Source organism: Carlito syrichta, unplaced genomic scaffold (assembly GCF_000164805.1).
Source record: "Carlito syrichta isolate Samal-C Ts95f unplaced genomic scaffold, Tarsius_syrichta-2.0.1 Scaffold111536, whole genome shotgun sequence".
NCBI classification, from domain to species: Eukaryota; Metazoa; Chordata; class Mammalia; order Primates; family Tarsiidae; genus Carlito; species Carlito syrichta.
In genome coordinates, this window is record NW_007055632.1 from 45,931 (window position 1) to 69,182 (window position 23,252).

At 38.1% G+C, this 23,252-nt stretch overlaps 2 protein-coding genes across 3 annotated transcripts in view; one reads left to right on the forward strand and one right to left on the reverse strand.

Moving 5' to 3' along the window:
• Positions 1-23,252, forward strand: part of DENND6A (DENN domain containing 6A) — a 90,246-nt gene that overhangs the window by 38,031 nt on the left and 28,963 nt on the right. For both annotated transcript variants that reach the window (XM_008070044.2, XM_021718212.1), the window contains exons 4-12: positions 1,025-1,137; positions 4,370-4,450; positions 5,718-5,823; positions 6,405-6,484; positions 7,991-8,053; positions 8,869-8,924; positions 18,964-19,086; positions 20,216-20,311; positions 22,535-22,629. In XM_008070044.2, the coding sequence (XP_008068235.1) occupies positions 1,025-1,137; positions 4,370-4,450; positions 5,718-5,823; positions 6,405-6,484; positions 7,991-8,053; positions 8,869-8,924; positions 18,964-19,086; positions 20,216-20,311; positions 22,535-22,629 (813 nt within the window). The remainder of the gene's footprint in view (positions 1-1,024; positions 1,138-4,369; positions 4,451-5,717; positions 5,824-6,404; positions 6,485-7,990; positions 8,054-8,868; positions 8,925-18,963; positions 19,087-20,215; positions 20,312-22,534; positions 22,630-23,252) is intronic.
• PDE12 (phosphodiesterase 12) overlaps positions 11,496-23,252 on the reverse strand; it is a 101,375-nt gene continuing 89,618 nt past the window's right edge. The window contains exon 4 of the mRNA XM_021718204.1: positions 11,496-11,597. Within this exon, the coding sequence (XP_021573879.1) occupies positions 11,496-11,597 (102 nt within the window). The remainder of the gene's footprint in view (positions 11,598-23,252) is intronic.

Below are 23,252 nucleotides of genomic sequence, written 5' to 3' on the forward strand. Positions count from 1 at the left end.
CCTCAGCCTCCCAAAGCACGGGATTACAGGCTGAGCCACCGAGCCCAGCTTGCCTACTTTTAAAACCTTTATTAAGCTGGGCTCGGTAGCTCAGCCTGTAATCCCACGCTTTGGGAGGCTGAGGTCAGTGGATTGCCTGAGCCCGTGGGTTCAAGACTTGCCTGGGCAACTTAGCGAGACTTCATCTCTACAATAAATCAAAAAAATTAGCCGGGCGTGGTAGCATGCACCTATAGTTCCAGCTACTTGGAAGCCTGAGGCGGAAGGATCGCTGCAGCTCAGCAGGTCTAGGCTGTGGTGTCCGGGAGCATACCACTGCACTCTAGTCTGGGCAACAGAGTAAGACTCCAACTCAAGAAAAAAAAAAAAACGTTATTATATAAATGGATTTCAGTGATATGTGTTCTCTTGTGTTTAGCTTCTTTTGCTGGTTATTATGCTTGTGATTCAACATTATATTCAGACAGATTCCAAACATTTTACTTATCTGGGGAAAATGAAATAGGAAAAATCATAAAGAGACTTAGGGGTTAAGAATCATATTTTAGGCCAGGCAGGGTGGCTCAGCCTGTAATCCCAGCACTTGGGGGGTTTGAGACCAGCGGCAACTTGGTGAGATTGCATCTCTACAATAAATCACAAAAATTAGCTGGGCATGGTGGTGTGGGTCTGTAGTTCCAGCTACTTGGAAGGCTGAGACAGAAGGATCACCTGAGCCCAGCAGGTCGAGGCTGCGGTGGCTGTGAGTGTGCTACTGCACTCTAGCCTGGGCGGCAGAGTGAGATTCCAACTAAAAAAAAAAAAACAAAGATACATGTTTTACTTCTGACTTTGCCTCTAGCCAGCAAAGATGGCTTTGAGCAAGTCACTTGAGTTCTTTGGATTTCCTTTTTTTTCTTCTAAAATATGACAGAATGGGTTAAAATGATTGATAGGAGTCCTTCAGCTCTAAAATTGATGAAACTGGATAAATAAATGTTACACTAAGCTATCTTTAATTTCTTTCATTTTTTTTTTTCATTAGGTTGTCTTGGAGATACCCAGTTTTGTTTTAGATTTCGACAGTCTTCTGGGAGGAGGGTGTCACTGCATTGTCTCCTGGATCAATTTGACAAAGATTTACCAGTTTACTTAAAGGTTGGAAAAGTAGCCATAGAAAATTGCCCATATGAGAGGAAACTTTTGAACTCATTTATTCAGTTACCTCTGATAGCATTCAGAAGTATTTTGCTTTTGTTTTGCCACTCTATTATATAGCTGGATTTTCTAAGTGAGTCTTATTCATAAGAATTCAGCATATGAATGAAACAGACTTTATAAAGTTACTTTTCTTGATATGTATTGCAATGCCAGTGTGAATTATAGAATAGAATATTGAGGTAATTTTCTTTCATTTGTTATTCTTGGTTTAGATGTGGGGGTGGAGTTGTACTATACAGTAAATCGCATCCAGTGTTGAGGTAGTCATTCCCTGTGGTAATCTCTATATACTTTATTATAACAGTTTTAGTTATTTATTTAAAACATTTTAATAAGCCGGGCTCAGTGGCTCAACCTGTAATCCCCGTGCTTTGGGAGGCTGAGGTGAGTGGATTGCCTGAGCCCGCAGGTTCAAGACCCGCCTGGGCAACTTGGCGAGACCTCATCTCTACAATAAATAAAAAAAATATCAGCCGGGCACGGTAGCGCGTGCCTGTAATTCCGACTACTCGTAAGGCTGAGGCGGAAGGATTGCCGGAGCCCAGCAGGTGAGGCTGCAGTGGCCGGGAGTGGCCACAGCACTCCAGTCTGGAGTGAGACTCCAACTCAAAAAAAAAATTTTTTTTAATAATTCAGATGATTTAGAGGCTGTAGTTTTCTCTCCTTAATATTTCACACTTGCATCCCTAACTGTGTGAGGAGCATTTCCATCTGAATGTCCTGTCAGCTTTTATAGTGTACCTCCCTTGTTCCACTAATGGCAGGAACCTCATCTCATTCGCAAAGATACTACCTTTAAAATGTCTTTTAGAGACATCTACTCCTTTCCATGTCCTGTTGCTACCACTATAACATATTCTTCCAGCTGATTAGAATAATAGCTATTATTTATTAGGGCTTTTTATGTTCTAGGCACTGTAATAAGCATATAGTGGCTGGGCATGGTGGTTCATGCCGGTAATCCCAGCACTTTGGGAGGCCAAGGTAGGAAGATTGCCTGCGTCCAGGAATTCCAGACCAACCTGGGCAGCATAGCAAGACCAAAAAAAAAAGTTACTGGGTATGGTGGTTCTAGCTACTCAGAAGGCTGAGTTAGAAGGATCGCCTAAGCCCAGGAGGTTGAGGCTATGATGAGCCGTGATTGTGCCACTACACTCCAGCCTGAGTGACAGTAAGACCCCGACCCAATTAAAAAAAAAAGCATGTTATGTATATTATCTCATTAATCCTCCCTACAGTGCCCTAAGAAAGTTCCTTTAACAGATGAGGGAACTGAGGACTATTGAAGATGAGAAATTTGCCCAAGGGTATTTTTACCTCTTGTTTTTTCCAACACAATATATCTTATACAGTATTGCCAGCTAAAGTGTACATATATATTATAAAAATAAATAAAATCTAAAATGACTACCTACTGCTTAAATGAGTAAAGAGCTAATGATAGTACCTTTTCCTTATCCTTACTTTTTGAATCTTCCAGGATAAGAGCTTTATCCTGTCCAATTTCCAAACCTCATCTCCCTTCTGTGTCATTTTTTAGCCAAACTGAACTACGTGCTTTTTCCTGAGATAGTGTTTATTTTCTGTTTCTTTTTGTTTTTGCTCAAAATCCTAGCCCTTTAAACCTGGAATGTCTTTGTCTTTCCGTATCCATCCTTCAGTGCTCAATTCAAAAATAGCTGCTTTCATGAAATCTTTACTCTTCCCTTGTGGTCTTCCTGTTAACACATTTTTGTACTTTTTCATGGTACCCATCCTCCTATTACATACTGGTCATTTTTGTACTTTTCTTATACCTCCTAAATTGTGATCTCCTTAAGAAATTGTTTCTTTTTTTCTTTTTTTTGAGTTGAACTCTCACTCTGTTGCCCAGAATGGAGTGCAGTGGCACGCTGCTCACAGCCACTGCAGCCTTGACCTGCTGGGTTCAGGCAATGCTTCTGCCTCAGCCTTCCAAGTAGCTGGAACAACAGGTGCATGCCCCCATGCCCAGCTAATTTTCTTTTTTGTGTTTTATTGTAGAGATGAGGTTTCACCAAGTTGCCCAGGCTGGTCTCGACCCCCTGGGCTCAGGAATCCTCTCGCCTCAGCCTCCCAAAGTGCTGGGATTACAGGCTGAGCTACCGCGCCTGGCCTGTTTCTTTTTATCTTCTCTAATACAAAGTAGGTGTTCAATAAATATTTAAGTAATAACAATCAAGAAGGAACTGAGCCAAAGTTTATTCCATTAAGATAAAAAATTGTTTCTATTTCTTTGGAATATAATTACATTTCACATTGTATGTTGATAGGCAATGTAAATCATTATTATTGGGTTAAAGTATAACTAGCTATATAAGACATCTGAATATTAATATTAGATTGTCATTTATCTCCTTTGATTTTTCTCTCTTGAAATTTTACATTAGGACACCTCATTTTTTTAAAAGACTGACCCCTTAGTTGTGACAAACTCAAAATTGCAGATAGATGCTGGGTGTGGTGGCTGTAACCCCAATACTTTAGGAGGCTGAGGCAAGAGGATTGCCTGAGCCCAGGGGTTTGAGGCCAGCTTGGGCAACTTGGCAAGACCTCATCTCTACAACAAATAAAAAAATTAACCATGTGTGGTTGTGGGTGCCTGTAGTTCCACTATTTGGAAGGCTGAGGTGGAAGAATCACCCAAGCCCACCAGGTCAAGGTTACAATGGCCACTGCACTCCAGCTTGGGTGACAGAGTGAGACTCTCACTCAAAAATAAAATAAAATAAAAATAAAAAATTGTAGGTAGAATTTTAAACAGATTATAGCATTGGGGAAAACATAGAATTTGTTTCCTAATTTCAGTTAATTAGCATAGATACAGTTAAAGAATATAAGCTGAGGAAGTTACAGGGGAAAAATGTAAATCTAATCTAGTCCACTTTAATACTGAGATTATGATTATTTAATCTTTGGGCAAGGTGCAAAACTTTTGGTTTGTTTTTGTTTTTAGACATCGCATGGGCCATGTCGAGAGTTGAAAGTTTTTATCTTATTGGCAGTTGCCAAAATTATTGTTTATTGGTAGAAAAACATAACTAGCTCTTTGTGCATACCTCATATCTTGATTTCGCTTTGTAAAGGAGTGTGGCATTAATATTAAAGGGTAGCAACACCTTTATGTATTTGTTTGTCACTTCTTTCATAGAAGGACCCTGCTTACTTTTATGGATATGTGTATTTCCGTCAAGTTCGAGATAAAACTCTAAAAAGAGGCTACTTTCAGAAGGTAATTTTCATATACACTAATAAAAAAGTATTTTTGTATTACTATTAGAAAAACAGAAACTATTAGATTTAACAGTCTTTAAAGCCTTTGGGATTTTATCTTTAAATATACTAAGGTAGGCTGGGCGTGGTAGCCAACCTGTAATCTCAGCACTTTGGGATGCTGAGGCAGGAGGATAACTTGAGATCAGGTGTTAGAAGCCAGCCTGGGCAACATAGCAAGACTCAATCTCTGCCAAAAAAGAATGTACATATATAGTATACACACATGGGTTTATATTTTTTCTTTGTTTTTTAGATTATCAACACCTGTTCCTACATGTTTAACTGCAATAGAATTTTTACTGTCTCTGTACTAGATTCCTGACAGTAAGTTATAGTTATTGTATGGAACTCTGTCAAAAGTCAGAAGAGTCTGCTTAATTTTGACATTTTAAAAAAAAGGGAAGAGATAAACATGTGACACCATTACAACTAATAAAAACCTACATTATCTTTTTCTTGAATAGCCAGTAAATAAATTTTAGCAACATATTAGCCATTTTTATTTCCATTCTAAATGTACAACTCTTTTTCTTTCTTAAAATACAAATCAATCTGTTCTATTTAATCCCAGCTAACAAGATACACCTTTCCCTTTTATAACCAGAATTTGCTCTGACCACTAATTGATGTTGGATAGAAAGGTAAAGATTGGTTTTCAAGAAAAAAATACATTAAAAAATATAAGCATAATTTATGTCTGAAGTACTCAAACTATAAAGTCACAATATCTAAGTATGTGGCTATGATATTGAACTATATAAACTATAAAGTTACAATATCTAAGTATGTGGCTATGATATTAAACTATATAAAATATAACAGTTATCGTCTTTTGCAAAAGCATCACAGTTTGCTCTTTCCTTAGTATCAAGAGTTTAGAAGGCTAATTCCTGATATTTCTATGCTGAAGACAACAGAAGTTGGGCTTTGGAAATTATCCATGACATTAGTCTGTTTATAGGAAATTCTTTTTCCTGAAGAACAGGAAAGTCTATTAATATGCTTTTATACTCTTCAAGTATAGTAATAAGGTTAAACTTTTGGCATTCTGCAGCTATGGTTTTATGTTTCCTTTTAACCATTCACTGTAAAAACCTTTTTGTTTTAAAATACACACTTTTTGCTGAATTTGGCTTGTTAGTAATTGCTCATGCAAGAAATGAATGGCAAATTTAAATTATAATCATCAGATGATTAAAAAAAATTTTTCTTTTCCCCTTCAGTCATTGGTTTTGATCAGCAAACTACCTTATATTCATTTTTTTCACACTGTGCTGAAACAGATAGCTCCAGAATATTTTGAAAAGAGTGAACCTTATTTGGAAGCAGGTAAGTTAAACATTGTATGAGTGGTATACTTTTTTGAAAGAGTTTTAAAAATATTACTGGAAATGAGTGATGAAAATGAAGTTGATTTCTAAAAACAACAAGAATTTAAGGAATATTTGATAGGAGAAAGATATAAAATTATTTGTTTAGCATCTTTACCTACAGACATCAAAAACTGTCTTTTGTTATCTCATCTCTTTGATGGCACCTGTCCATTAAGATAATAAATGAATTTTGAGTTGACAGTTCTAATACTCAGAGTACTAGTAAACAGAAACCCTTATGTATGCAGTACAAATGGAAGGCCTTTGCCAGCTGGTGTGCTTCTGTAGCTCATTTTAGTAGTGGTTGATGAGTAGGAAAACTTCCTTTAAACCTGTCAGTTTGTTGCGTTCAAGCATTTTATCAACCAATTTATATTTTAGAACATATATGTACTTCTGAGTGAAATGTACTTTTACTTTCACCTTTTATCTTTCATTCTTCCCAGTATAGAAAGAAGTGTTCTAATTTCTAATGTCCTATTTTTAATACTATAGTATTTCTACTAACACAAGAAAATATTTTGTTATATTTTTCAGCTTGTAATGATGTTGATCGATGGCCTGCCCCAGTGCCAGGGAAAACATTACACCTGCCTATCATGGGGGTGGTAATGAAGGTAATATTCTATATCTCATTTGTCTCTGTTTAAAAGAACTTTGAGCCGGGCTTGGTGGCTCAGCCTGTAATCCCGCGCCTTTGGGAGGCTGAGGTGAGTGGATTGCCTGAGCCCGTGGGTTCGAGACCCGCCTGGACAGCGAGACCTCATCTCTACAATAAATAAAAAAATCAGCCTGGCATGGTAGCACATGCCTGTAATTCTGTCTACTCAGAAGGCTGAGGTGGAAGGATCACCAGAGCCCAGCAGGTCGAGGCTGCGGTGGCCGGGAACGGCCACTGTACTCCAGTCTGGGCGACAGAGTGAGACTCCAACTCAAAAAATAAAAATAAAAAATAAAAGAACTTTGTAGGAAGTTCGCACAGGTTTTGCTTTTCAACTTTCTAATAACATTTAGTCTTATTATTGCTTTTACTTGTTTGTCATTAATATGAGGTATTACAGAGATAACACAATTCCTTCTGCTTCCTAGAACCTTTAGTCACATAGCTTCAGATGCCTCTGGTCTCATTGCATCTTAAAAGTTTTCAGGAAAGTGTCATTCATGTGTGTTAAACATTAATGTAAAATGCACCTCCTAGAATTCTGTGTCTCCATGGGTCTACCAATGCCTCTGGAGATGGGTGGTATGCAGAAACAGGTTACTTGTAGAATCAAGTATGAATTGGGGGGTCTTTTGGTGAATTTATTTATTTATTTTATGAGACAGGGTCTTACTGTATTGTCTCGTCTCAAACTCCTGGCCTCAGTGATTCTCCTGCCTTGGTCTCCCAAAGTGCTAGGATTACAGACATGAGCCACCGAGCCTAGAATTGAGTATGAATTAGTATTAACTAAGAAAACCATTGTTCTTAGTCCTAAATGATCTTCTTAATATGTAATGTCAGACCAAACATGTTCATCCTAGGGTATTGTTCTCTATTAAGGTTTTTTTTTTTTTTTAAAAGAATTAGCATTTTGCTCTGAGACTTGGTGCGAGTGTTCTCTACGTGATTTGCATTTCACTGTCAAATTGGTCTTATTTTTGACAGTGTTATCTCTTTAGATGTGCTCATTTTTGTAGGATGTATATTCTGTTTTTCCCTGGGAAGTCATCAAAAGTAGTACTAATAGCTTTGGATTGAGAGTTCTCATTGTTCCCTGTGAGATTTATCCAAAAGTTTGGCAAGCTTGAGAGGGTGTGTTTGGGTGTGTATATATTAATGAAACAGAGATTGGAACAATAAACAGGAAATTGTGAAGTTGATGTCCCTTTTTTGTTTTTCAGCATATTTGCTTCTCAGTGAGTTAGTGATTTCTGTGTGTATGAGAGTATGGAGACCTTGGTTCACTTACTTTCTGCTGTGACTAAAAATAAATATGACCTTAGTTTCTTAACCTGACATAAATATTTGTTTTTGTAACTTTTTAGACATTGCTAACTGTACCTTTTTAGCAGTAAGATAGAGCATTTCTGATCTCTCATTCTTTTGCAGCCAAAAATAATGTCTTCTTTTTCTCTTTAAGGTACGGATTCCCACGTGTCATGACAAGCCTGGGACGACTCAAATAGTGCAGTTAACTCAGCAGGTAGAGTGGTACTATGGTAGAATGATCCAGCACATATAGTCTCTTTAACAGAATTCTTAAACTAGCAAATGCAGAGTTTCTTGGGTTTACTATGTATTTTTGAGTATAACTGAAATATTCCATTAAATCATTTTAAATGAATTGATAATAAACTTTCTAATGCTTCTTAGGGTTTTTTGTTTTGTTTTTTTCTCTAGTAGATCCTGGAGAATTCAGAATTTTTACTGTATTTATGAGGATAAAAAGGAAGTAAATATTCTTCTCAACAAGATTTGATTCTGGCAAAACCCTTGACTTAGGAGGGTGGCCAGCAGACTTCTTATTTTAGGAGACTCAGTCAAAAGGATTCTGTAGTTATGATTGTCTTTTATTTTTCCAAAAGCAACATCTATTCATGGGTGAGGCTGGTGTTTTCATTTGAAATATTTTAACTGGTGTATTTAACTAGTGTAGAATTATCATTGTTCTTTGAATTGAATAAAAATGGAAAGGAGTAGGAAAACTAATTTTGCTTGTTACATATGAGTATATCAACTGGTATTAATGGTAGTAATTCATACAGTTGCAAATTAATCTAACATCTGTCTATTAGATTCATTTTTTATCCATGGTATTTGTGTTATTCTTGATTTTCTGCTAAACTAGAGAAAATTGGTAAGACCCATTCTCTCTCTGGCTGCTCTTGGAGGAGGAGAATCTTAAAAAGGTAGACAGGGCAACATGGTTTCTTAATCTTGAGATAGGCATATTTTTCAAGTTAATTTCTGTAAATATTGGTTACATCTTCTCTATTATTTTTCTTTTCTATCTCTTAGGCAGACACAAATATATCTGTTATTTTACCTACTGTTCATGAGGTGGATCTTTTCAGGTAAAGAATAAAAAATTTTGTTAACTGTCTTTTCTCTCTTTTGCTTTTGTTATTGTTAATTTAATTTAAAAACTTTGAATCAGTGCCCAAGTTCTAGCCTCCTAGGTGGTTCTGATGCGTAGTCCGACTTGAGAAACCATTGCTGTCAGTGAGCAATTACTGAATATTAAAAGAGTTGTGAAAGACATAGAATGAGTTTTTAGTGGGGCCTTTTTGGAAGAATGACTTTTAAACTATATGGGCTACTGCTTCAAAGATCAATTAGTTTTATATCCTTAATGTATTTTTATATACTTGCTCCCAGCACATCACAGTAATCCCATTTCTAGGTATTTACTCAATAAAAATGGAGACATATGTCCACACAAAGACCTATATGCAGATGTTTATTTGGCGGCTTTATGAACAGCATAAAACTGGACACAACCCATGTGTCTACCAGCTGGTAAATGGATAAACAAAATGTAAAACACACACGCACATGGAATACTACTCAATAGTTAAAAAAAGAATCATTGATGCTTACAATAACATGGAAGACTAAGAGAAAGGAGCCAATTTTTTTTTTTTTGAGTTGGAGTCTTGCTCTGTCGCCCAGACTGGAGTGCAGTGGCACACTCCCAGCAACCGCAGCCTCAACCTACTGGGCTCCAGCGATCCTTCCACCTCAGCCTTCCAAGTGGCTGGAACTACAGGTGCATGCTACCATGCCTGGCTAATTTTTGATTTATTGTAGAGATGAGGTCTCACCAAGTTGCCCAGGCAGGTCTCAAACCCGCGGGCTCAGGCAATCCACTCACCTCAGCCTCCCAAGGCGCGGGATTACAGGCTGAGCCACCAAGCCCGGCTAGGAGCCATATTTTTAAGAGATACTTAATGATTTCATTTATATGATACTTTGGAACAGACAAAACTATAGGGACAGAAATCAGATCAGTGGTTTGCTTGGGGCTGGAGGAAGGAAATTGATTATAACAGGGATGAGGGAATTTTTTAAGGTGATGGAACTATTCTATGTCTTTGGTAAGGGTGAATTTTACTGTATGTAAATTATAAATGAGACTTTAAAACAGATTAATTTACTTGAAAAAATATATTATAGCATTGTAAGAATGAAAAGAGGGAATGTCTTCAAAGTAAATGAACAAATATAGGAAAAAATACTAAGAGTGATATATACTATTTATAGTTTTGATACTTGACTATTAAGATGTAATTTGAAGAATGGGCATAACTTAATATAGAATTCAATTATCTGGCATATTTTTCTTTTGAACTTCTGAGTATGAGTCTTTTGCTTTTGTTTGTTATTGACTAGTTTTGCTTTTGTGGTACAGGTTGACTATTCCCTATATGAAATGCTTGGGATCAGAAGTGTTTTGGATTCTAGATTTTTTTGGATTAGGGGATATTTACATATACATAATGAGCTATGTTGGGGATGGGACCCAAGTCTAAACACAAAATTTACTTGTTTCATGTATTCTTTATATATATAGCCTGAAGATAATTTTATATAATATTTTAAATAATTTTGTTCATGATACAAAGTTTTGATTGTGTTTTTAATGTGACCCATTACATCAGGTTATGTATGGAATTTCCATGTGCGGTGAGATATTAGTGCTCAAAAACCTTCAGATTTTGGAGTATTTTGGATTTCAGATTTTCAAATTAGGTTTGCTCAACTTGTAATTAATTACTCCCATCACTGGCACCTTTAATTAGTAGGTATCTCTTTTGAATATGAATTACATGTTACTGTTTTCACAGTAGGGCAAGTTAATTTTTTTTTTTTTTTTTTTTGAGTTGGAGTCTCACTCTGTCTCCCAGGCTGGAGTGCAGTAGCACACTCACGGCCATCCCAGTGTCGACCTGCTGGGCTCTGATGATCCTTCTGCCTCAGCCTTCCAAGTAGCTGGAACTGCAGGCATACACTACCACACCCAGCTAATTTTTTAATTTATTGTAGAGACAAAGTCTGGCCAAGTTGCCTGGGCTGGTCTCGAACCTACAGGCTCAGGCAATCCACTTACCTCGGCTTCCTAAAGTGCTGAGATTACAGACTGAGCCACCAAACCTGGCCTAAGTTAGTTTTTAATTCTTGTTTATCAAGATATAAGAAAACCAAATCTTGAAAAAAAGATTAGCTGGGCATGGTAGTGCACGCCTGTAGTTCCAGCTACTTGGAAGGCTGAGGCAGAAGGATCGCCGGAGCCCAGGATCGAGGCTGTGGTGGCCGGGAACGGCCACTGCACTCCAGTCTGGGAACAGAGTGAGATTCCAACTCAAAAAAAAAGAAAAGAAACACTCATTCAATGCATAGTACTATGTCAAGCATTTAAAATCTCATGGTTGGTTTAATGGTTTATTTGTGACAGTTCTCTTTATTGTGTGCCTGTAGAGCTTATGTTTCATATTTATTAGTATAAATGAAAGTTTAAATATTTATCAGTGATATTTTTACTCCAAGACTGAGCTTGAGAGCAAAGGAAGGAGACTTAGGTGTTTGAATTTGAGTGGCTAAGATACAGTTGAGTGTAAGGGCTCCTTTCATTAGGTCAAGGCTTGTTAAGCTACTCTTCCATAGACCATGCCTTTGATTTCAGCTTTCTTTATTACAGACATAGTTTTCTTATTCAGTTTTAAAGCTGGAATTAGAATTAAAGGCAGCTTTCTGTTGAAAGAAACTAACATTCTCTTGCCCTAGAGTCAGGGACATTTTACCCAGATATTTGCTATTGGTTCCTAGTACAATGAGAGGCACATCATTTATGATGTCCCCACCATTGTGACTTAAGAATGAAGTGATGTTGGCTTTCTGCACCATTGGCAGAGTAGACAACAGTTATGAGTGTTTATGTGTTTCAAGATTGAGAAAGCCTATTACCACATAAAATGTATCTGATGCTGACACATGTTAATTTTTTTTAGATTTCAAGATTATAATAACATGCTATATCTTTTTCAAAAGATTGAAGCCATTGTTTATTTTTTAGCAGTGAATTTCTAATTTTTTTCTAGGGGATGGCTATTTTGGTGGTGGGAGCTTAGCATTAAAGGTGTCATACTCTAGAATGGGGATATAAAACTGGTGCTAAAAGCTGGGTGCCATGGCTCACGCATATAATCCCAGCACTTTGGGAGGTTGAGGCGAGAGGATTGCCTGATCCCATGGTTTTGAGACCAGCCTAGACAGCTTGACAAGACCTCGTCTCTACAATAAAAATAAAAAAAATTATCCAGGTGTGGTGGTGCATGTCTGTGGTTCTAGCCACTTGGAAGACTGAGGTGGAAGGATCGCCTGAGCCCAGCAGGGGGCTGCCATGACCGTGAGCATGCCACTGCACTCCAGCCTGGGCAACAGAGTGAGAGTCCAACTCAAAAGATAAAAAATAAATAAATAAAGGTGATGCTGAAAGACCAAGCATGGTGGCTTATGCCTGTAATCCCAGCACTTCGGGAGGCTGAGGTAGGAGGATCAGCTTGAGCCTAGGAGTTCAAGACCAGTCTGGGAAACATAGCGAGACCTCATCTCTATTTAAAAAGAAAAAAAGGGAAAGGAGGAAGGGAAGGAGAGGAAGGAAGGAAGAAAGAAAAAAAAGTGGTGCTAAAAAAAATCCCCTGTGATTTCCCTAGAGACCTATCATTTTAGTATTTCTACACTGCAGTTAATTTGATGCATACTACTACTATTAAAGTTAGAAAGGAGACAGGTTTTCCTTCTTGAATATTAAAAACGTATCTCCCCCCAATAAAAACTACTTTGTATAACATATTGTCAGTATAGTACAAAGGTTTCAGAGACACTTCATCTTGTAACTATACTCCCTATCTTTTTTGCCTTTCTGGTAATACATTAGTATACTTGAAAGATTATAATTTGCTATTTGGTGCCCTACAGGCATTCCACTACTAAAGTCAGTTGGTTATATGCTTTTATATAGACCTTTTCCCATTTTTCCTCTGCTTATTTTTACAAACCTACAAAAAAGTGTAAGTACAGTACAGAAAACTGTTTTTTCTGAACCATTTAGTAGTAAATGGGATACCTGAGGCCCAACCATCCCTTAGTACTTTAGAGTCTATTTTCTGTAAACAAGTATATAATGCAACCATCAAAATAGGTAAAATCAACATTGATAAATTAATATCATTTAATACTAAGATATTCAGATGTTAACAGTTGTCACAATAATGTCTAGTTTAGAATCATCTGTTGCTTTTAGCTGTCATGTCTCTTTAGTCTCCTTCAGTCTAGAATAGTTCCGTCTTTCTTTTACTTTCGTGACTCTGATTTTTTTTATAGATTACAGGTCAGTTATTTTGCAGAAAATTTCTCAGTTTAGGACTGTCTGGTATTTGCTCCTGATTAGACTCAGGCTCTGCATCTTTGTCAGGTATTGGCCCACAAGTTCAGTTTGCTTTATTACTGATGATATTCGCTTTGATTATTTTATTAATGTGGTGTCCTCCATGTTTCTCTACTGATGTTATTCTTTTTCCTTGTGTAACTAAGTAGTTTGAAATGATGTATATTATTATTTATTGATGTGTTATTTATTGATATGTAATAAATTACTCCAATACTTAGAGGCTTAAAAGAACAAACATTTATTATTTCACACAATTTCTGAGTAGGAAATCGGGGAGCTGCTAATTTGGGTGATTCTGACTCAGGGTCACTTATGTGATTGTAGTCAAGATTTTATATGTGATTTCAATCATTTGGACATATGAGGCTGGAGGATCTGCTTCTGTACAGGCTTACTTGCATGGGTGTTGACTGGAGATCACAGTTCCTTGTGGCTATTGTCAGGAGACTTCACTCCTAGCCATGCTGACCTCTCTATAGGGGCTTCCTGAATGTTCTCACAACATGATAGCTAACTTTTCCCAGAGCAAGTACTGAAAGAAGGCTGAAGCCACAATGTCCTATATGATCTAGTGTTCAGAGTTGTACATTGTTACTTCTACCTTGTTCTCTTTATTACAATCAAGCCACTAATCCAGCCCACACTCAAGAACAGGAGAATCAGCGTCCATGTTTTGAAAGGAGTATTAAATAATTTTTGGACATGTTTTAAATCACCACATTACTTTTATTTCTTTAAAATAGTTTGTGATATCATTGTTTTATTTTATTTTGGAATCATGGGGTACATGTGAGGATTTGTTACATAGGTATATTGTGTGAAGGCAAAGTTTGGGCTTCTGACTCCCTCCCCCAGAGGTGAGCATGGTACCCAATTGGTGGTTTTGTATCCCTTATCCCCCCTCCCTCCCTTCCTCCTTTAGCAATGACAGTGTGTGCCCAATGTTTAGTACTCACTTATGTGTGAGAACATGCAATATTCAGTTTTCTTCCTTCTGTGATAATTCACATAAAATGATGGTCTCCAGTTGTATCCATGTTGCTACAAAGGACATGATTTCATTCTTTTTTTATGATTCCATAGTATTCTATAGTATGTATGTACCACATTTTCTTTATCTAGTCCACTGTCAATGGGCATCTGGGTTGGTTCCATGTTTTTGCTTTTGTGAATATTCTACACTATTTTTATGTTTCTGTATGGACTCTTGGTTTCCTGTTTTTATTTAACAATTTATCATTCTAATCTATTTTGATATTCTATTTTTTTTCTTTTTGAGTTGGAGTCTCATTCTGTTGCCCAGGCTGAAATGCAGTGGCACGCTCATGGCCACCCCAGCGTTGCCCTGCTGTACTCAGGTGATCCTTCTGCCTCAGCCTTCCAAGTAGCCAGAACTACAGGCGTGCGCTACCACACCTGGCTAATTTTTTGATTTATTGTAGAGATGAGGTCTCCTCAAGTTGCCCAGGCTGTTCTCAAACCCATAGGCTCAGGCAGTCTCTCACCTCGGCCTCCACAGTGCTGAGATTACAGGCTTGAGCCACCGCAACTGGTTTATTTTGATATTCAAATTGTCCCCAATTAGGCCAGTGAAAACCTACTTCACGCTGGCTTCTGTGTTCTTTTGTCATATCCCTGTCATTCTTTGAACACTCCTTTCTGATGCAAAATAGTCTAGATTTATCTTTTTTTTGTAATTAAAAAATTGACATGTAATTCACATACCACACAGTATTCAACCTTTTAAATTTTGTCAATTTTAATATATTCACAAAATTGTGCAGCCATCATTACTGTCTGACTCTAGAACATTTTCAACACCTCAAAAAGTAACCCTATACCCATTAGCAGTTCCCATTTCTTCCCCCCCAAGGGTCCTTGCCACTACTTTCTGTCTCAATGAATTTGCCTGTTTTGGACATTTCATATAACTAGAATCATACAATATGTGACCTTTTGTGTCTGCCTTCCCTCACTCAGTATGTTTTCAGAGTTCATCTGTGCAGTGTCATGAATCCAGTACAGATGCTCCCCAACTTACAGTGGGGTTACATCCTAATAAACCCAGGGTAAGTTAAAAAGATTGCAAGTTGAAAGTGCATTTTCAGTATTTTAAATTTACCCTGGGTTTATCCAGAGGTAACCCTGTCATAAGTCAAGGAATGTACTGAATGCCTATTACTTTTGCACCATCATAAAGTTGAAAAACATGTTGAACCACTGTAAATTGGGGACCGTATGAACTTCATTTTTTATGATTGAATAATAGTCATTGTATGAATATACCGCCTTTTTTTTTTTCTTTTTAAGTTGAAGTCTCACTCTTGTTTCCCAGGGTGCAGTACAGTGGCACACTCACGGCTGCCATAGCCTCAAACTGCAGGGCTTAGGCGATCCTTCTGCCTCAGCCTTCCAAGTAGCTGGAACTACAGGCACATGCCACCATGCCCAGCAAATTTTTTATTTTATTAGAGAGACAAAGTCTTGCCAAGTTACCTAGGCTGGCATCAAGTCCCTGGGCTCAGGAAATCCTCTCGCCTCAACTTCCCAAAGTGCTGGGATTACAGGCATGAGCCATTGTGCCTGGCGAGTATACCACATTTTGTTTATCCATTATTGGATGGAAATTTAGATGATTTCCACTTTTTGGTTATTACAGATAATGTCGCAATGAATATTTGCATATAAATATTTGTGTGGATGTATGTTTTGAATTCTCTTGGGTTCCCATATTATCTTATATTTTCTCTTTCCTACCCCTAGAATCATCCATTTCTTCAAAGATCTTTGGTGCTTTTTCACAGAGGGTAGAATTTAAAAAATAAGATCTGTACTCATTGCTGTTGGGATATCATTGCTTTTAGACCCTCTCAAATGGACAGAGCTGGGGTGCATGTGTGTATATATTTATGTAAATGCATGTATACATACACACTCTAATATAATATAGTATAGTGTATTATTTTATATACATATTTATTTTAATATAATATATATTGAAAACCATAAAGTCACACTAATACCCCCAATTCTAGTGTAAAACAACAAAGTTAATTCTAATTTTCTCTCTTTTCATTTTTTTTTTCACTTCATGAGAAACTGCCTCCTATTATTCTGAATTTGTGTACTGATTTTATCAGTACCCCTGTTACTATCCAGTCTCCCATCTTTACTGCAATCTGTCCCCTGTGCAAATGTCTTTTTCACTGTTCCTGGGCTCTGACACCTCACACCTGACACCTCACTGTCCTTCTGCATGGATACCCTCCTTAACCTGTTCAGTCTCTGACTCTCCATGTCAGGTTGACCACCCCCCCATGTGAATACTCTCTTACCCCATTCAAGTTACTATATTTCAGTTGGACCACCTCCCCAAGTGAACGCCATCTTCTTCTGTTTGGGTGCTGACTGCTAACACTAGGTCAATCCCCACATGAATCTCTCCTTATACTACTTGTGTGCTTACACACCCCACTCTAGGCTACTTTTCCATAAAGATGCCCTCACTCCCTTGCTCTGAAACCTTGTGCCAGGTGGTTGCTTACCATGGACAACTTCCTCAACCCTCTTTGGCTCTGAAGCTACATACCGGGCTTCCCCACTGTGCTTCCTAGGGTCTGTCACACCAAACCAGATAAACCCCACACGTTTACACCTTCCTTACCACATTTGAGCACCAACAGTTCCCCAGAAGGCCGACCCCTGCGTGTAGATGTTCACTTAACCTCGCACAAGCTTTGACATCCCCCTCTGACCAATGTGGCTCTCTTCCTGTCAGGGCAAAGATGCCTATTATGTTCTGCTTTAGGATTGAGTTGTTGAGGAAGGGAAGAGGAGTAGTTCCTTTACTTTCTCCTTGAGCTGTTTTCTTTCTTCCTTTTTTTTTTTGAGTTGGAGTCTCACTCTGTCGCCCAAACTGGAGTGCAGTGGCACACTCCTGGCCACCGCAGCCTCAACCTGCTGGGCTCCAGTGATCCTTCTGCCTCAGCCTTCTAAGTAGCTGGAACTACAGGTGCACGCTACCATGCCCAGCTACTTTTTGATTTATTGTAGAGATGAGGTCTCGCCAAGTTGCCTGGGCGGATCTCAAACCCGCGGGCTCAGGCAATCCACTCACCTCAACCTCCCAAAGCGCTGGGATTACAGGCTGAGCCACTGAGCCCAGCCTCTTTCTTCCTTTCTTTCTCCTTCCCTCCCTCTCTTTCTCTTTCTTTCTTCTTCCCTCCCTCCTTTTCTCTCTTTCTTTCTCTCTCTTTCTCTTGCTTTTTTTCTTCCTCTCTCCCTCCCTCCCTCTCTTTCTTGCACTGCCTTTACATTTGTTTTGATTTTTCTTTTCTCTTTGTGTGTGTTTTCAGCTAGGTGGATTGGTTATTATTTTTATAAATAATTTTTTTCTCTGATCTACTAAGAAAAATTGTTGCCAAAATGGGAGGAAATTATTAAATAAGTAAAAGTTACCAAGTATTTGAAGCTTAGTAACATACTAGCAGAGTTGTGTCCCTAGGCCTCCATGCTATAAAAATATAAAAATATGCAACACCTGTATAGGAAGAGTATCTGGCCAGAAAGTAATTCTGTTGTTCAGCATTAGAACTCCCCCTTGAGACTTTTTGTCATCATTTTTTAATGCCAAAAGCATTGGGTTTTAAATTAAGTACATCCAGCCAGGTGCGGTGGTTCACACCTGTAAATCCTAGCACTCTGGGAGGCTGAGGCAAGAGGGTTGCTTGAGCACAAGGGTTCAAGACCAGTCTGGATACTCTGGTGAGACCTCATGTCTACAATAAATAATTTTTAAAAATTAGCCAGGCGTGGTGGTGCACACTTGTAGTTCTAGCTACTTGGAAGGCTGAGGTGGAAGGATCACTGGAGCCCTGCATGTTGAGGCTGCGGTGAGCCATGGTTATGCTATTGCACTCCAGCCTGAGCAACAGAGTAAGACTCTGACAAAAAATAAATAAACAAATGAAAATAAATAAAGTACATCCAATGAATGCCCCTTGGAAAATTAGTTTGTATTTTCTTCAAAATATTTAGAAATTCAAATGTAATAAAGCAATTTTTTTGTTTTTTGAGTTGGAGTCTTCCTTTGTCGCCCAGGTTGGAGTGTAGTGGCATGTTCATGGCTTCCACAATCACGACCTGCTGGGCTCAGGTGATCCTTCCACCTCAACTTTCCAAGTAGTTCGAACTACAGGTGTGTGCCACCATGCCCAGCTAATTTTTTGATTTATTGTAGAGACAGAGTCTCGCCAAGTTGCCCAGACTGGTCTTGAACCCTTGGGCTCAAGCAATCCTCTCACCTCCACCTCCCAAAGTACTGGAATTATAGGTGTGAGTCACCATACCCGGCTAATAAAGCAGTATTTATAAAATCCCATCATATGGTATAGCAGTTTAATAATTATATGCTTTTATTGTTTGTCAGTTATTCTGTCATTTAATTTTGTAAAAATTTGAATGAGTTGAATTGATATGTTTTTATGTGGATAAAAGAGACCTATGTCTCAGTGCATCACCATATTCTAAATGAATTTACACATCAGATCAAGATACAAATAGGAAGAATTTATTCATGATAAATTTTTTGAATAATTATGTAGAAATTTTAAAAACGGTATTGGATAAATAATAAAATTTTGGACTGTGTAAACATTTTTCAGGTGTTTCTGCCCAGTTTTCCTTCATAGTCAGATGCTTTGGGAACTGGTGCTGTTGGGAGAACCCCTTGTGGTCATGGCACCGTCACCATCGGAGTCGTCAGAGACTGTATTGGCACTTGTTAAGTGAGTGTATTTGGTTTCTTATGGTGATATTTGCAGCACTTTCCCATTTGTGATATGTTTCTCCATACATTATTGCATTGATCCACACAACAATCCAGATAGAAGGTAGTACTTATTGTAGTATCATTTTATGAATAAGAATATCTGTTCTAGCCGGGCTCCATGGCTCAGCCTGTAATCCCGCACCTTTGGGAGGCTGAGGTGAGTGGATTGCCTGAGCCCGAGGGTTCGAGACCCGCCTGGGCAGGAGAGACCTCATCTCTACAATAAACCAAAAAATCAGCCGGGCGTGGTAGTGTGCGCCTGTAGTTCCAGCTGCTTGGAAGGCTGAGATGGAAGGATCGCTGGAGCCCAGCAGGTCGAGGCTGTGGTGGCCGGGAGCTGCCACTGCACTCCAGTCTGGGCGACCGTGAGACTCCAACTCAAAAAAAAAAGAATATCTATTCTGGCTTCATGAGGGCTGGAACCATGTTTTTATTGTTCTTCTAAGTGACATGCACATTTATTTATTAAATGAAGTTGTTACTTGATAAATATTCATTATGTTAATTGTCAGTATTTAGTCAAAGACATGAAGGTAGTGAATGGTAGAGCCAGAATTTTACCCCATCTTTTGCCCCAAGCACAGTGTGTTCTATATGCCATTCCACAAATTTCCATTTGTCTTTCTAGTTCCCTGAAATGAGTTTACCATTTATTGAAATAAGTAAATCAGCCAGGCTCGGTGGCTCAGCCTATAATCCTGCGCTTTGGGAGGCTGAGGTGAGTGGATTGCCTGAGCCCACGGGTTCGAGACCTGCCTGGGCAACTTGGCGAGACCTCATCTCTACAGTAAATAAAAAAAATTAGCTGGGTGTGGCAGTGCATGCCTGTAGTTCCAGCTACTAGGAAGGCTGAGGTGGAAGGATCGCTGGAGCCCCACAGGTCGAGGCTGCAGTGGCCACGAGAGGCCACTGCACTCCAGTCTGGGTGACAGAGTGAGACTCCAACTCAAAAAAAAAAAAGAAAGATATAAGTAAATCATCCCTCTGGGTATATATTGTGTGTATAGATATTTCATAGTTATGGAGGAGGGCCTTTAATTTCTGTGTCCTTTTTTTTTTTTTTACATGTTCTTCTTGTTCCACAGCTGTATTTCTCCATTAAAGTACTTCAGTGATTTCCGACCTTATTTCACTATTCATGATAGTGAGTTCAAAGAATATACTACCCGTACTCAAGCTCCGTGAGTAAACAGAATAACTTTTATTGACCAGGTATTAACCTTTAAAACCAAAATTATGTAGAATTATTGTTGGTAATAAGAGTTTAATTTAAATTTTGAACTTATGGCAGAATGACTTTTATTGAAAGGAAGGTTTGAAGGGTTGCTGGTAATAATTGCAGATTTCAAAAGTTAGTATCTTATTTCCTTTGAGTGATTTTATTTATTAATGGAAACTGTATTGTTATTAATAGCCATTGGACTGTACTTTCAATTCTACTTTCTGAATTCTGCTTTATGAATTAGTACTTTAGCACTAATTTCTACTTAATGAAAATTCTTCCCAGTCTGTAAAAGAGAAAAAATAATCTTACCTTTTCCCTTTTAACTCCTGCCTTATTGCTTACCTTCTTTCCATAGCTAGTTTTCTAAAGCAACAACAAAAATCTCCACTTCTTCATTTTCTGATTGCTTCTCAATCAACTGCAGGTTGACTTCTTCAGTTCCACCAAATTTGTTCTTGCCAAAGTCATCACAACCCTTCTTACTGCCTGCCCTAGTGAGCATAGCATTACCCTATTTTTCCCACCTTCTCTTTCTTATAACATTTTTACGTTGCTGACCTTGAAAATATTTTAATCCTCGATGCTGCTCTCTACTGGCTGTCTGGTGGTGCATCTCAGCAGACTTCTTTGCTAATTCCTTAAATGTTGGTGTTCTCTGGTATTGTGTTCTGGGTTCTGATTTCAGACTGATAATTCTTTTTGTTCAGTCTTATCTGTACCCATGGCCTCTGTTAACACGCTATACTAATGACTGAGACATATCTTCCTAACCCAGATCTCTCTGAGATCCAGACCTATATAACCAGACTTGTGTGTGTGTGTGTGTGTGTGTGTGTGTGTGTGTGTGTGTGTGTGTGTGTGTTTTAAGCATGTTGCCACCTAGACATCTTAATAGTGTCTGAAATTAAACATGTTCAAACTTAATTCTTTTTGTCTCCCTGTTTTCTCTACTAATCTCATGCCTCTTCCTTTTTTTCATGAATGGCATTTGTTTTTACCTAGTTATCATAAACTTAAACTGTCAGAAATTTCTCCTTCATAACATTCCAAAATTTTACCAAATTCCATCAGTTTGACATTCCAAAATACCTTTCATAGCTCCCTTTTCATAGCTCCCTTTCCAGTCGTACTGCCTCCAGTCTTTTCATATCCATGGTTGCTTTTTCCCTAACCCCAACCACTTTCTTCCTTGTAGGGTATTTTCCAAATTTCATCCAGGGTAATCTCTCTAACAGCACTTTTTTTTTTCATGTGGCATTCCTCCATTTGGTTATCTATAGCTTCCATTTGTCTATAAGATAACATCTAAACTTTTAGCATAGTAACTTGGTGCATAACGATCTGGGCAGCATCTGCTCATCTACTTTGAGTTCTGATAATTCATCCTTTCTGCTTTGTGCTCTAGGAATGCTGGACTATGTGTAGGCCATGATCTCACTTCATTGCTTTTATATGCTTGTACTTTTGATCCCCTGTGTCGCCCTTACCTCTATTAGGCAAAAAACTCCTACTCACCTTTTATGTCTTTCTGTAAATGTCATCTCTTTGGTGAGGCCATCCTTTAATCCCTGGTAAACTTAGACTCTTTTTTGTGATTATTGTGCATTTTATTTATTTTTTATTTTTTTGAGTTGGAATCTCACTCTGTCACCCAGGCTGGAGTGCAGTAGCACATTCCCAGCCACCTCAGCCTCAACCTGCTGGGCTCTGCCTCAGTCTTCTAAGTAGTCAGGACTACAACCGTGAGCTACCACGCCAAGCTCATTTTTTGATTTATTGTAGAGATGAGGTCTCACCATATTGCCTGGGCTGTTCTCGAACCCATGGGCTCAGGCAGTCCTCTCATCTCTGCCTCCCAAAGTGCTGGGATTATAGGCTTGAGCCATCGCACCCAACCTATTGTGCATTTTATACCACCTTCTCTGTCTTCTGATTTCTGGCATCATGACGGGGTATGTATTTCTTTCTTTCTGTGTGCTATTGGAAGGACCATATCTTTTCATCTTTGTATGCCTAGTGCTAAACATGTTGCCTGACATGTAGTTAATATGAAATATGTTGAGTAAAAGAAAAGAAAACCTATGTTGTTCACTGAAAAGAAAGTATAAACTATTCTTTACTGATTTAACATTCATTTTTTTTCTTACCTTTTTTTTTGTTTGGTTTGGTTTTTATACAGGCCCTCCGTCATATTAGGTGTAACCAACCCTTTTTTTGCTAAAACACTCCAGCACTGGCCACACATTATTCGAATAGGAGACCTTAAACCTGCAGGTAAATTATAAACTTGATGTGATATTTTTAACTTGTAATATGGCTGAGCAGGTTTATTTCTTACCCTTTGTTTTCATCCCTTGGTTACTTTTTCTCTTGATGGCTACTTTCTTTGAGGCAACCTAAATAAGTGAGAAGAGTATAACTTCTCACTAAAATATGAAGTTCTTCTTTGTATAATCCATCATGTTTGTAAGTACCAAAAAATGTACTTACAGTATTATAAACATTGAAAGAATTATATAAAATGAAACCTCAAAAACTTGAGCTTGTTATGTGTATAAACACAGTAAAATAGGGATTTGCAACACTGTTTGAATAAAATCTTACAGAAAGCTAGAATGATTCCAGACTTAGCACAGAATTCTTGGCTAGATCTCAAAGCAAGTATTCTACATTCTTGTGGCATGGATATTAATTAAAGGAGTGATCAAAAGGTGTGTTTTCCTGGAGGAAAAGGCATCTAGTACCTTGCTCATGGTAGGAGTTTAATAAATGTTTATTAAATGAACATATGAATTCTGAGGTTGGATGTTTTGTTATCCTAGACGACAATTTAGTGGTACCTCTGATGTTCCTAACTGGACAATCCTGAATTTTCTGCCGAAATAGTTGAGATGTGA